This window comes from Bos indicus, chromosome 5 (genome assembly GCF_029378745.1).
Source record: "Bos indicus isolate NIAB-ARS_2022 breed Sahiwal x Tharparkar chromosome 5, NIAB-ARS_B.indTharparkar_mat_pri_1.0, whole genome shotgun sequence".
In the NCBI taxonomy this organism is placed as follows: domain Eukaryota; kingdom Metazoa; phylum Chordata; class Mammalia; order Artiodactyla; family Bovidae; genus Bos; species Bos indicus.
Window position 1 is genome coordinate 82,464,082 of NC_091764.1, and position 14,897 is coordinate 82,478,978.

Below are 14,897 nucleotides of genomic sequence, written 5' to 3' on the forward strand. Positions count from 1 at the left end.
GATATAGTAGGTCCTTGTTCATCTATTTTATATATAGTAGTTTGTATCTATTAATCATCAATTCCCAATTTATTCCCCCCCTTTCTTCTTTGGCAACTATAAGTTTGTTTTCTATGTGAGTCTCTTTCTGTTGTGTAAGTTCATTTGTGTCATTCTTTAATTAATTAATTTTTTGGAGGGTAAAAATCTCAACTTTTTATTGAGATATAATTGACATATAACACTAGATCTGATTAGATAGAGTGCCTGATGAACTATGGACTGAGGTTTGTGACATTGTACAGGAGACAGGGATCAAGACCATCCCCATGGAAAAGAAATGCAAAAAAGAAAAATGGCTGTCTGGGGAGGCCTTACAAATAGCTATGAAAAGAAGAGAAGCGAAAAGCAAAGCAGAAAAGGAAAGATATTCCCATTTGAATGCAGAGTTCCAAAGAACAGCAAGAAGAGATAAGAAAGCCTTCCTCAGCGATCAATGCAAAGAAATAGAGGAAAACAATAGAATGGGAAAGGCTAGAGATCTCTTCAAGAAAATTAGAGATATCAAGGGAACATTTCATGCAAAGATGGGCTCCATAAAGGACAAAAATGGTATGGACCTAACAGAAGCAGAAGATATTAAGAAGAGGTGGCAAGAATACACAGAAGAACTGTACAAAAAAGATCTTCATGACCAAGATAATCACAATGGTGTGATCACTCACCTAGAGCCAGACATCCTGGAATGTGAAGTCAAGTGGGCCTTAGAAAGCATCACTACGAACAAAGCTAGTGGAGGTGATGGAATTCCAGTTGAGCTATTTCAAATCCTGAAAGATGATGCTGTGAAAGTGCTGCACTCAATATGTCAGCAAATTTGGAAAACTCAGCAGTGGTCACAGGACTGGAAAAAGTCAGTTTCATCCCAGTCCCAAAGAAAGGCAATGCCAAAGAATGCTCAAACTACCACACAATTGCACTCATCTCACACGCTAGTAAAGTAATGCTCAAAATTCTCCAAGCCAGGCTTCAGTAATACGTGAACCGTGAACTTCCTGATGTTCAAGCTGGTTTTAGAAAAGGCAGAGGAACCAGAGATCAAATTCCCAACATCTGCTGCATCATGGAAAAAGCAAGAGAGTTCCAGAAAAACATCTATTTCTGCTTTATGGACTATGCCAAAGCCTTTGACTGTGTGGATCACAATAAACTGTGGAAAATTCTGAAAGAGATGGGAATACCAGACCACCTGACCTGCCTCTTGAGAAACCTATATGCAGTTCAGGAAGCGACAGTTAGAACTGGACATGGAACCACAGACTGGTTCCAAATAGGAAAAGGAGTACATCAAGGCTGTATATTGTCACCCTGCTTATTTAACTTGCAGAGAAACTCTGGGCTGGAAGAAGCACAAGCTGGAATCAAGATTGCGGGGAGAAATATCAATAACCTCAGATATGCAGATGACACCACCCTTATGGCAGAAAGTGAAGAGGAACTAAAATGCCTCTTGATGAAAGTGAAAGTAGAGAGTGAAAAAGTTGGCTTAAAGCTCAACATTCAGAAAACTAAGATCATGGCATCTGGTCCCATCACTTCATGGGAAATAGATGGGGAAACAGTGGAAACAGTGTCAGACTTTATTTTTTGGGGCTCCAAAATCACTGCAGATGGTGATTGCAGCCATGAAATTAAAAGACACTTACTCCTTGGAAGGAAGGTTATGACCAACCTAGATAGCATACTCAAAAGCAGAGACATTACTTTGCCAACAAAGGTCCGTCTAGTCAAGGCTCTGGTTTTTCCATTAGTCATGTATGGATATGAGAGTTGTACTGTGAAGAAAGCTGAGTGCCGAAGAATTGATGCTTTTGAACTGTGGTGTTGGAGAAGACTCTTGAGAGTCCCTTGGACTGCAAGGAGATCCAACCAGACCATTTTAAAGGAGATCAGTCCTGGGTGTTCTTTGTAAGGACTGATGCTAGAGCTGAAACTCCAGTACTTTGGCCCCCTCATACGAAGAGTTGACTCATTGGAAAAGAACCTGATGCTGGGAGGGATTGGGGGCAGGAGGAGAAGGGGACAACAGAGGATGAGATGGCTGGATGGCATCACTGACTCGATGGATTGTGAGTTTGAGTGAACTCCGGGAGTTGGTGATTAACAGGGAGGCCTGGCGTGCTGCAATTCACGGGGTCGCAAAGAGTCGGACACGACTGAGTGACTGAACTGAACATTGTATTAGTTTCAGGTGTACAAGATAATGATTTAATATTTGCATATATTGAAAAATGTTCACCACAAAAGTCTAATAACACCTGTCATTACACATAGTTATAATTTTTATCCTTGTGATGAGAACTGTTAAAAAAAATTAATTTTGAATTGGAGTATAATTGCTTTACTATGTTTAGTTTCTACTATATTTATAATTTTTTAAGATTCTATTAATATATGTAAGTGATATCATGTATTTGTCTTTCTCTGTCTGACTTACTTCTCTTAGTAGGATAATCTCTAGGTCTACTCATGTTGCTGCAAATGGCATTACCTCAAGTTATAAAGACAGAGAATCAAATAGTTTTAATGATTTAGCAAGATGAAAAGAGGGAAACAAAGATACTTATTTGAAATTAATAAAAAGGTCTTAACAACATAAAGTATTACTTACAAAACTACAGTGTTGACAGACACAATATATTCCAGTTCTTTGGTCCAAGGATTTGTGAAACTAAACCACTGGCTTTTTAAAGTTACAAAAGACCCATCTTTCGCTCTGAATTTGTATGAATCTGTAAATATTTTCTCTTTACTCTGTAGAACTTAATAAGAAAAGATAATAATCAGCATAACAGTTTACCACTGTATAAATCAGTCCTTTAAGGATTAACTCAAGGTTCAGATTTCACAGGAATGAAAAATTAAGAGTTGAAACTATAATTTAAAAAGTACTAAAAGGCAACCCCACTCAAGGCATACCTGCTTTGTGCTTGTCAGTCAAATTACTATGGTCATCCTGATGAAAATATTCATAACAAGAAGTTCCCAAGAGTTCCTGAGGCAGATATCCTAAAATTGCTGTTGCCCTAGTTTTAAAATTAAAAGTAAGGTTCAGAATTTGTGAATGTATCCCCTTCTGGAAGACTGTTTTTCCATACATGATCAGGACAGTAGAGAAGTGGACCAGGAGATGACTAACCCTTAGCTTCACTGGGCTCCCTTTGGCTGCCCTTGACCCAGATTAGAGTTGCAAAGCAGAATGGACAGCCAGGCACCAGGCTGTTCCTGAGGCCACCTATCTAATCCACGGTATGCTGTTCTCACCATGTGCCAATAAAAGTGTGGCCATAGGCCATGCAGTTTCTGCACCACTGGCTAAGAAATATTTTAAGTGTACAATTTGGTTATAGATGTATCCATATCCTTATTTCATTTAAGCTTTATTCCCATTCTAAAGCTTAAAAAAAAAAAATCCAGCCGTGCTACTAAGCCACATCTTTAGTAGCTTTAAATATCCCATTGAACTCTAATCAGTATGGCAAAAAAATGTTTACCTTTGATCAACATAGACAAATTTTCCGTTAACTGCAAAACGGGTAATAAATTCAGTTGGTTTCACTTTAATCTCGCCACTGTTCTGTGGGACAATATGTGGATGTAGTCTTCCAACGGCAACAAGGCAGGTGAAATTACTCCTGTCTTTCTTATTGTCCCTTTCTTCTTCCATTCCAGCAATATTTGGAGGCCAGCTTCTCAAGTAACCAGTGCAGTGGACAGTACAGAATTTTCTGTGATCTAATTCAAAGGTTTTTAAAAAAGAGCATTTGTCAACTATATCACAATAAAACTAAAAAAAGATAAAAAATTTAAAAGCATTTCAATCATTATGAATAAATTCATTACACTGACATTTATATTAGTTATAATTCTGCTATGAAATAGCCTTTATGCTAAATATGAAAAGGGAATAGGTTGGCATTAAAAAGAAAGCATCAATCATGTTTACTTAACAACTTGATTCCTAATGGGTTATTTTTCTCAAGAACTAAATTATATGTCCTACATCAAAAGGATTGTTTTAATCTCAGTTTAAACAGATCCATACCTATTTCATTATTTCCAAGTTAATTTTTTAAATTACAGTAATTTATATGTTAAAAACTGTTAAACTTCATACCCCCTTGCTCTTTGCTACAGAAGTATTATTTTCAGCTTATTTAAATTTTGGTATATTATAATTTATATTCATAAATTTAAAGGACACATGGGTATATTCTTAAATTTCTTATGTTAGCATTTTAATGGCTAATAGATACATATTATATTATAGAAACATTTCAGGGAACATTCAGAGAAATTTATCATAAAATGTATAAAAATAAAACTTGACTAAATTAAAAAAAAATCTTAAGCAATTAAGTCATAAGAAAACACTCACCAAACAGATTCAACCAGGAAAATTAAAAATTGGAAATAATCCATATGTGAAAATATCAGGAAATGCTTAAGAAAACAATAACAGTATAAAAGATAGGCAGTATACAGATTATGCAATCTACAAAAAATTAACTTAAAGGTAAAAAAGAGGGGAGGAAAAAAAAAGTTGTTTGTGATAAGATTTAGGAAAGACCAGAATAGTCACTGCTGTAAGTTGGCACTCTTTGCTCAGACTGTTATTACAAATCTTTAAAAAAATTTTTTTGATGGAAGGTGATATGGGCTGTCTTATTAAATAGCAACTAATAGTAATAGCGAAGGTGTAAAGAACACTTTAGGTGCCATGCTGTAAGTTCTCGGTATAATTCATTTAATCTTCTTAATTAAAAGATGCTTGCTCCTTCCAAGAAAAGCTATGACAACCTAGACAGCATATTAAAAAGCAGAGACATCACTTTACAAACAAAGGTCCATTTAGCCAAAGCTATGTTTTTTAAGTAGTCATGTATGGATATGAGAGTTGGACCATAAAGAAGGCTGAGCACCAAAGAATTGATGCTTTCAAACTGTGGTGCTGAAGACTCTAGGGAGTCCCTTGGACAGCAAGGAGATCTAACCAGTCAATCCTAAAGGAAATCAACCTTGAATATTGACTGGAAGGACTGATGCTGAAGCTGAAGTTTCAATACTTTGGCTACCTGATGTGAAGAGCCAACTCATTGAAAAAGATGCTGATGCTGGGAAAGATTGAGGGCAGGAAGAGAAGTGGGTGACAGAGAATGAGATGGTTGCCTGGCATCACTGACTCAATGCACATGAGTCTGATCAAACTCTGGGAGATAGTGAAGGACAGGGAAGCCTGGAGTGCCTCAGTCCATAGGCTTGCAAAGAGTTGGACTTGACTGAGTGGCTGAACAACAAAAACAATAGTTCTATGAGAGGTTCTAATACTATCCCACCATCTTAGGAAACTGAGAGTTACTGCCAAGGTTACAGCAGGGAAGGGTGGAGCTTGGGGTTTACATTCAGACAGACTGCCTCCAAAACTCCCTATGAACCACTGTTCTGGTGCTATTTGATGGGCGTGAGTGCTGTCACAGCAGGTATTCAAACAGGAGCCTGGGTGATGGAGAGGGAGGGGTATAAAAAAGTGTTCCAATAGGGAACAGCCAGTGCAAAGAGAGTCAAGAGTGAGCAGTCAGAAGTGGCTGGGGCACCTCTGTCATGGGAAGTGTCTGGAGAATAAAGCGGGGAACACACAGTTTAGCTCTTGGAAGCCCTGCACAGTGTTAGTTGCTCAGTCATGTCTGACTTTTTGTGGTTCTGTGGTCTGAAGCCCTCCAGGTTCCTCTGTCCATGGAATTCTCCAGGCAAGAACACTAGAGTGGGTAGCCACCTATTCCCTTCTCCAGGGGTTCTTCCTGACCCAGGGATGGAACCCAGGTCTCCTGCATTGCAGGCAGAGTATTTCCCATCTGAGCCAAAGGACCTTGTATTCAACACTTAACAGACATCAACACTCTCCATGACCCACAGATGCCTTAAATTACAAGTTGTTACCTCTTTCAACCCCAAACCAAGTCTTGATCACTTCTTTCCTATCCTGCTTTATGGCACCATAATTAACCCAGGTAGTTAAATAAAAAATCTGGGCTCCTTCCTTTACCTCACCCAATATCCAAGATACCTTAAAGGAATTAAAAATTAGCATAAATACAAGGTTTTCATTTATACTAACAAAACTAAATCACAGTCAAAAATAAAAAGGCTGGGGTTTCCCCAGCAGTTCACTGGTGAAGACTCTACCTTCCAATGCTGGGAGCACAGGTTTGATCCCTGGTCAGGAAACTAAGATCCCACATGCCATGCAGTGCAGCCAAGAATTTGAAAAATAAAATAAAAAGTAAAAAGGCTTACGCCTGTGACAACATGGGTGGACCCTGAGTGTATCACGCTGAGTCGGACGGAGAAAGACAAACACCGTATAATTTCACTCATATTTGGTTATGGAAACAAAAGACAAAATAAATGTACAAACCAAATCAACCAAAAACACATAAAGAGAACAGAGCAGTAGTTACCAGAGGGGAAGGGAAGGAGGGGAGGACAAAGTGAGTAAAGGCAAATCAATTGTATGGTGAAGGATGAAACTAAATCTTAGTGGTGAGCACACAGTAATGTACACAGAACTAAAAATACAATGTTGTACACATGAAGCTTACATAATGTTATAAACCAAAGTTACCTCAATACAGAAAAAAAAAAATTTTTTTTTTAAAGCTTAGGGACTTCCCTGGTGGTCCAGTGGATAAGATTCAGTGCTCCCAATAGGGGAGGCCTGGGTTCAATTCCTGTTCAGGGAACTAGATCCCACATGCTACAAGCAACTAACCCCTGGTGCAGCCAAATAAATAAATAAATATGAAAAAGGAAAAGGCTTATACACTGAGTTAGACATTTCTTATTTCTTGCAAATTTACAAAAGATACTAACTAAAAATATTCTGCGTGCATATGCGCTAAGTCGTGTCTGACTCTTTGTGACCCCATGAACTTGGGCCTGCCAGGCTTGTCTGCCCATGGGATTTTCCAGGCAAGAATACTGGATTGGGTTGCCATTTCCTATTCCAGGCTCAACTGAAAATACAGATTGGAAAGTTTTATATTAATGTATGGAATCTCATCCTATAGAACGTAGCCTTTGACTTCAGTTCTCTAACAATAGGGTTACCAACAATTTCTAACTCACCCTGTTCTTCAGTTCCCACCTTGAACATTCATTCAGTTGGCAGATTTCTAGTTGGGATTGCTAATTCCATCTGCTGATGGAATTTGATCCATTTGATCAATTATCTAAAGTTTTTTAAAAAATCCCATTAAAAAACACTTTTATCCCCCAAATTCTTTAGACTTTTACCTAAATATTGGGATCATGGGCCTCAATCATTACCAAACTAATTATTTACATTAGCTCCACAAGGTAGATTCATATGCAATCTACTCCATGATTAAAAAAAAAAAAATCCAAGCACTGATATAACCCACAGGACAGCTTTTCAAAATCCTTTCAAAAGGACTCAAACTTTATGAATGTTTTCTTCCACAAGTTGCAGGCTGGGTCTCTCAACTTGATATCTTGCTGGCTTAGTTTGAATTCTCACAGAAGCTGATCCTGAGACAAGGATTCAAGTACAAGAAGTATGTTTGGGAGGTGCTCCTAGGGAGCTCTGTCAGGAAGTAAGACAGAGAAGACAAAGAAACTAATAATAGATCCATTTTCCAACATGTTGCCACTATGAGAAAACTGAAGCTTAATCTATTGGGGCATTCTGGGAGAAAGTTCAGTTCAGTCGCTTAGTCGTGTCCGATTCTTTGTGACCCCATGAACCGCAACATGCCAGGCCTCCCTGTCTATCACCAACTCCCAGAGTCCACCCAAACCCATGTCCATTGAGTCGGTGATGCCATCCAACCATCTCATCCTCTGTCATCACCTTCTCCTCCTGCCCTGTATCTTTCCCAGCATCAGGGTCTTTTCAAATAAGTCAGCTCTTCGCATCAGGTGGCCAAAGTACTGGAGTTTCAGCTTCAACATCAGTCCTTCCAATGAACACCTAGGAGTGATCTCCTTTAGGATGGACTGGTTGGATCTCCTTGCAGTCCAAGGGACTCTCAAGAGTCTTCTCCAACACTACAGTTCAAAAGCATCAATTCTTCAGCGCTCAGTTTTCTTCACAGTCCAACTCTCACATCCATACATGACCACTGGAAAAACCATAGCCTTGACTAGACAGATCTTTGTTGGCAAAGTAATGTCTCTGCTTTTTAATATGCTGTCTAGGTTGGTCATAACTTTCCTTCCAAGGAGTAAGCGTCTTTTTATTTCATGGCTGCAATTACTATCTAGGAGAAAAATGGAGAACAAAAACCTCAGAGTTATGTGGCCTGAAGTGCCTCAAGGAATAGGAGAGTAAGGATATTGAGAGTTAACTTAGGCAGGTTGATAAGGAGTCCAAGCCTAAGGGCCCCTTCAAGGAGGAGGTAAACATACTTTTCTACATTCTTTTGCCTTAGACAAGATATTGTTCATAGGCAGCAATATCTCTTGTTCAAGGACTTTTTTATTTTTTGAGTTTTGGATGTATGTTATGGGAGAAGGTCTGGGTAAAAACTTCCATAGCCTTGAGCTCTGGGTTAGCCTGTTCCTTCTGGCTAATCTCTTGCTGATGTCATTCCAGGATGTATGTTATGGCAAAGGGTCTGGGCAAAATTCTCACAGCCTTGAGGTATTTTTTTATCTATTCTCAGCAGCTACTTGAGAAGTATATAAGGCCCCACTTAAATTAGTGAGGCGGGTACTCTCCTACCCCTTTCTGATGTCTATCAGATGTCACAAGTTTTTTTTTTTTTTGTCACTTTCACTTTAAATAAAATCTACACAAAGCTCTGAGTGACTGAGACTGTCTTTGGTCCTGAAGTTAAATCTCTTTCAGAGACCATGAATCTGGTGGCACCCTTAACTGTTCATCACTAAGATATCAGTATTTATATATCAGCTGCCCTCAGTCAGTGGAGTGGGGATGCTCCCAGGCAGAGCCCCACCAGGAGTGGAAGCCCTCCTCTTGCTGATACAGGCAGAACTGTCTCTGAGGACCAGAGAAAGAGGTCAAGTAGAGAGTCACGAGTGTTGGACAGTGGAAGCCAAGTGGCATGAGAGGATGTTGTGGGGTTCTGATAACTGCCACACTTGCAGAAGAAGCCAATGGATTACTGATATTCTTACCAAGATAAATTTAAGGAGTATCTAAGCTATTTGGTAACAATCATTCATCCCTAGCAGCCTTTGATTTCACAAGTGGAGGTACATGAGCAATCTTATCCTTGTCTTAAAAGCTTTTTCGAAGTTTGCATGGCATTCATGTTACAATTAGGGTTGAAATAAGGTTTTAAATGCCAATCATGTTTTTTTAAAAGACTTTTTATTATGGAAAATCTCAAATATCCACAAAATCAGAGAGAACAGTCACTCAAGTGACTCATGGCCAATCTTGCCTTTCCATAAACCTTAAATTCATTTTCAATTAGCCTAAAATGGGCTGCTTTCCAGTCTCTCTTTTTTTAAATTTAAATATAATGAAGGCAAAAACTCATCAAAAATATAATGAGACAAAAAATAAGTGATTGCCAGAGGTAGTTTGGGGGAGAAATGAATAGACAGAGCAGAGAGAATTTTTACAGCAGTGAAAATACTCTGTATGGTATTACAAAGATGACCAAGATTGAACCCTAAGGTAAAGTAATGGGCTTCAGGTGACTATGATGTGTAAACGTACTATATATATATGGCATATAAATATATGCCATATATACAACAGCATTCTGGGTGGAAGATTCAGTTGATAATGAAGGAAGCTATACACGTGTGGGGACAGGGATATATGGGAAACCTCTGTACCTCCCTCTCTGTTGTGTTCTAAACCTCAGTTAGTTCAGTGCAGATCAGTCGCTCAGTCATGTCTGACTCTTTGCGACCCCATGAATCGCAGCACACCAGGCCTCCCTGTCCATCACCAACTCCTGGAGTTCACTCAGACTCACGTCCATCGAGTCAGTGATGCCATCCAGCCATCTCATCCTCTGTCGTCCCCTTCTCCTCCTGCCCCCAATCCCTCCCAGCATCAGAGTCTTTTCCAGTGAGTCAACTCTTCGCATGAGGTGGCCAAAGTACTGGAGTTTCAGCTTTAGCATCATTCCTTTCAAAGAAATCCCAGGGCTGATCTCCTTCAGAATGGACTGGTTGGATCTCCTTGCAGTCCAAGGGACTCTCAAGAGTCTTCTCCAACACCATAGTTCAAAAGCATCAATTCTTTGGCGCTCAGCCTTCTTCACAGTCCAACTCTCACATCCATACATGACCACAGGAAAAACCATAGCCTTGACTAGATGGAGCTTTGTTGGCAAAGTAATGTCTCTGCTTTTGAACGTGCTATCTAGGTTGGTCATAACTTTCCTTCCAAGGAGTAAGCGTCTTTTAATTTCATGGCTGTAGTTACCATCTGCGGCCCAAAAAAATAAAGTCTGACACTGTTTCCACTGTTTCCCCATCTATTTCCCATGAAGTGATGGGACCAGATGCCATGATCTTCGTTTTCTGAATGTTAAGCTTTAAGCCAACTTTTTCACTCTCCACTTTCACTTTCATCAAGAGGCTTTTTAGTTCCTCTTCACTTTCTGCCATAAGGGTGGTGTCATCTGCATATCTGAGGTTACTGATTGTTGAAAATAAAGCTATGGGCCTTGCTCACTGAAGCTTGGTCTCCCCATGTCATTCTTTCTCTCAACCTCTGGCTGAGTTTCCATCTGGAGCATGAAGGTCCTCTGCGACCACTTATTTGCCTGGGCTTCTAAGACCCACTTGAGAAGGTGCCTAAGGTGGGGCACCTTCTGCTATTCGAGAGGGCGCCTGCGGCCTCCGTGGTCAGAGCTAACCTGATGTCACAGGTTATATTGACTTTCCGCGTAAACCAAGCTACTCAGCGTCTCTTCTCCACTGAATTTTCCTACTGAGCTATCCTCATTCTATTACTCTTTATATCTTTGATTAATATTTAATTAAAGCCAGTGGAAGAAGGGGACGACAGAGGATGAGATGGCTGGATGGCATCACTGACTCGATGGATGTGAGTCTGGGTGAACTCCGGGAGTTGGTGATGGACAGGGAGGCCTGGCGTGCTGCAATTCATGGGGTTGCAAGGAGTCGGAAACAACTGAGCAACTGAACTGAACTGAACTGAAAGCCAGTGTAATTGCCGACGCCATCTCCCCTTCGAACTCCCTGGATCAGCCAGGGCTGGACCTCGGCAACTGATATTTCTCCCAGCAATCTTGATTCCAGCTTGTTTCTTCCAGCCCAGCGTTTCTCATGATGTACTCTGCATATAAGTTAAATAAGCAGGGTGACAATATACAGCCTTTACGGACTCCTTTTCCTATTTGGAACCAGTCTGTTGTAACCTCAACCTGCTCTAAAAAAGTAATTTTAAACAATAATTACAAAATTTAACTGTAACTGACGTGTCATGGTAAAAGGGAAGAAGAACACCTTTGCTAACTATAGGCTTTTCTCAATAATAGGGAGTGGTCTTAAAACACAGTGAATTCCATTGGCTAATTATCATTGGAAAAAACAATTTAGTAGCAACTCTACACAAAATTGAAGGCAAAAGGAGAAGAGGGAGGCAGAGAATGAGATTGTTAGATGGTTATCACCAACTCATTGGGTGTGAATTTGAGCAAACTCCAGGAGATAGTGAAGGACAGGGAAGCCTGGAGTGCTGCAGTCCACGGGGTCACAAAGAGTCAGACGTGACTTCAAGACTGGACGACAGCTATGTATAACCTAATCATTTCACTTGGCAGACATTCCCTTTGGTTAAAGTAGAATACAAAAGTGTCTCACGAGTGGGACACCATCTGTGCAGCCAGTCAGGGTTACACTCTGCAGTTGCCTCCTCCTGACCCAGGCAACTGTCTGTACACCTATCTCCATATAGTCTCCCCAACTTTCAACTCTTCTACAGGTGAGGCAGAGCCTCGCCATCAGAATAAGACATACGCTTTGCCACCTTAGTTGCTCAGTCATGTCTAACTCATTGTGACCCCATGGATTATAGCCTGCCAGGCTCCTCAGTCCATGGAATTTTCCAGGCAAGATAGTAGAGTGGGTTGCCATTCCCTTCTCCAGTGGATTTTCCCAACCCAGGTATCGAACCTGGATCTCCAGCAATTCAGGCAGATTCTTTATCATCTGAGCCACCAGGGAAGCCCTGAGGAAGAGCCCATCTAATGGTTAACATGCCCTTACTGTTCCTGAGGCCAAACAGGGCTCATGCCTTTGGCACAGAGCTCTGGAGTGTTAAGTGAAATACTTGGTCAGGCACTTGAGCAGATTAAAAAGTCCTTTATGAAAAGGTGTTTGACTCTGACTGCAGGCTTCTGTGTGGCCTAGCCTGGCAGGGGAATAAACGTCCGTGTGTGGGCAGGGAGACATTCCTAGAGCAGGAGCCAAGCCCCTGGCTGTGTGTCTGCTGCAGAAATCATCTAGAATGGACCTCTTTCATTAACAACCTTTGGCATCTAGGAAGCTACTCCAGTTGGTAGCATGGCACAGTGGAAAGAACACAGATTTTAAGGCCGGATTCCTGATTCTGCCCCCTTCTGTGTGATTTCCAACAAGTTACAGAATTTTTTCAGGCTTCAGATTTTCTCATTTGCAAGACTGGGATGGTTTGCACAGGACTGTTATGGAAATGAAAGTAGGTTTCATATGCAAAGTGTTTGGCATACAGATTTTAAAAAATTACTGATTCTCGCTCTTTGATTTTCCTTCTCTTCTTTCTGAGCCACAAATAACAGCTTACATTTATTGAGTGCTGTCTAGGAACCAAACACTGCCTTCAGTTCAGTTCAGTTCAGTTCAGTCCCTCAGTCGTGTCCGACTCTTTGCGACCCCATGAATCGCAGCACACCAGGCCTCCCTGTCCATCACCAACTCCCAGAGTTCACTCAGACTCACGTCCATCGAGTCAGTGATGCCATCCAGCCATCTCATCCTCTGTCGTCCCCTTCTCCTCCTGCCCCCAATCCCTCCCAGCATCAGAGTCTTTTCCAATAAGTCAACTCTTCACATGAGGTGGCCAAAGTACTGGAGTTTCAGCTTTAGCATCATTCCTTCCAAAGAAATCCCAGGGCTGATCTCCTTCAGAATGGACTGGTTGGATCTCCTTGCAGTCCAAGGGACTCTCAAGAGGCTTCTCCAACACCACAGTTCAAAAGCATCAATTCTTTGGCGCTCAGCCTTCTTCACAGTCCAACTCTCACATCCATACATGACCACTGAATCCTCACATCACTCCCATGTGGTGCTATTATTCCAGCCATTATATCAGTCTGCTTGGGCTGCCATATAGAAGATCAGAGACTGAGTGGCTGAAATAATAGACATTAATTTTCTCACAGTTCTGGGGGCTAGAGGTCCTGGATCAAAGTGTTGGAAAGTTTGGTTTCTCCCAAGGCCTCCCTCTGGCTTATAGATGACCTACTGTTTCCTCACGTGGCCTCCTCTTTGTGTGTGTACCCCTGGTGTCTCCTCCTCTTCTTATGATGACACCAGCCACATTGGATTAGGCCCCCACTCTTATGATCCTTATGGCAGAAAGTGAAGAGGAACTAAAGAGCCTCTTGATGAAAGTGAAAGGAGAGTGGAAAAGCTGGCCTAAAACTCAACATTCAGAAAATGAAGATCATGGCATCCAGTCCCATCACTTCATGGTAAATAGAGGGGGAAAAAGTAGAAACAGTGGCAGATTTTATTTTCTTGGGCTCCAAAATCACTGTGGACAGTGACTGCAGTCATGAAATTAAAATATGCTTGCTCCTTGGAAGGAAAGCTATGACAGACCTAGACAGCATATTAAAAACCAGAGATATCACTTTTCAGACAAAGGTCCATATAGTCAAGGCTATGGTTTTTCAGTAGTCATGAATGGATGTGAGAGTTGGACCATGAAGAAGGCTGAGTGCCTGAATTGATGCTTTTGAGTTGTGGTGCTGGAGAAGACTCTTGAGAGTCCCTTGGACAGCAAGGAGATCAAACCAGTCAATCCTAAAGGAGATCAACTCTGAATATAAATTGGAAGGATTGATGTGGAAGCTGAAGCTCCAATCCTTTGGCCTGATAGGAAGAGCTGATTCATGGGAAAAGACCCTGATCCTGGGAAAGAATAAGGGTAGCAGGAGAAGATGGTTGGATAGTATCTCCGACTCAATGGATGTGAGTTTGAGCAAACTCCGGGAGATAGTGAAGGACAGGGAAGCCTGGGGTGTTGCAGTCCAGGGAATCAGAAACAGCTGAGCGACTGAATAGCTTATGATCTCTGCTGCTGCTGCTGCTAAGGCACTTCAGTCCGACTCTGTGTGACCCCATAGACGGCAGCCCATCAGGCTCCTCTGTCCCTGGGATTCTCCAGGCAAGAACACTAGAGTGGGTTGCCATTTCCTTCTCCAGGGGCTCTTCCAAATCTAGGGATCCAACCCTCATCTCCTGCATTGGCAGGTGGATTCTTTACTCCTGAGGTACTAGGGAAGCCCTACTGTCAATGACTAACTGTGTATATTCAGTCATGTGCTGTCCTAGAATTTGACAAAAACTGAAATGAAAATTCAAGGTGAAAGATAGGACAAGCCTAGACAAGGCAGAATCCTACCACCAATTTGTGACTTGTAGTTCCATTTTTCAAGATAAATTGTAATATGCCAATTTACTAAACATACATTTATTTTCCGCAAAGCCCAGATTCCTTTGGTTCCCACGGCAGAGCCTTTTCAGAAATACTTACGAGAATCACCATAGAGAAAATGATCCAGGTTGTTTGCTGTCTTGGTCAGCTGGGCCCCCCATAATAAGTACTACAGGCTCAGTGG

The 14,897-nt window shown here is 41.2% G+C and overlaps 1 protein-coding gene across 2 annotated transcripts in view; it reads right to left on the reverse strand.

Moving 5' to 3' along the window:
- Positions 1 to 14,897, reverse strand: part of BMAL2 (basic helix-loop-helix ARNT like 2) — a 100,547-nt gene that overhangs the window by 24,525 nt on the left and 61,125 nt on the right. For both annotated transcript variants that reach the window (XM_070789919.1, XM_070789918.1), the window contains 3 exons: positions 3,534 to 3,774; positions 2,959 to 3,065; positions 2,651 to 2,801 (listed from right to left, as the gene is read on the reverse strand). In XM_070789919.1, the coding sequence (XP_070646020.1) occupies positions 2,651 to 2,801; positions 2,959 to 3,065; positions 3,534 to 3,774 (499 nt within the window). The remainder of the gene's footprint in view (positions 1 to 2,650; positions 2,802 to 2,958; positions 3,066 to 3,533; positions 3,775 to 14,897) is intronic.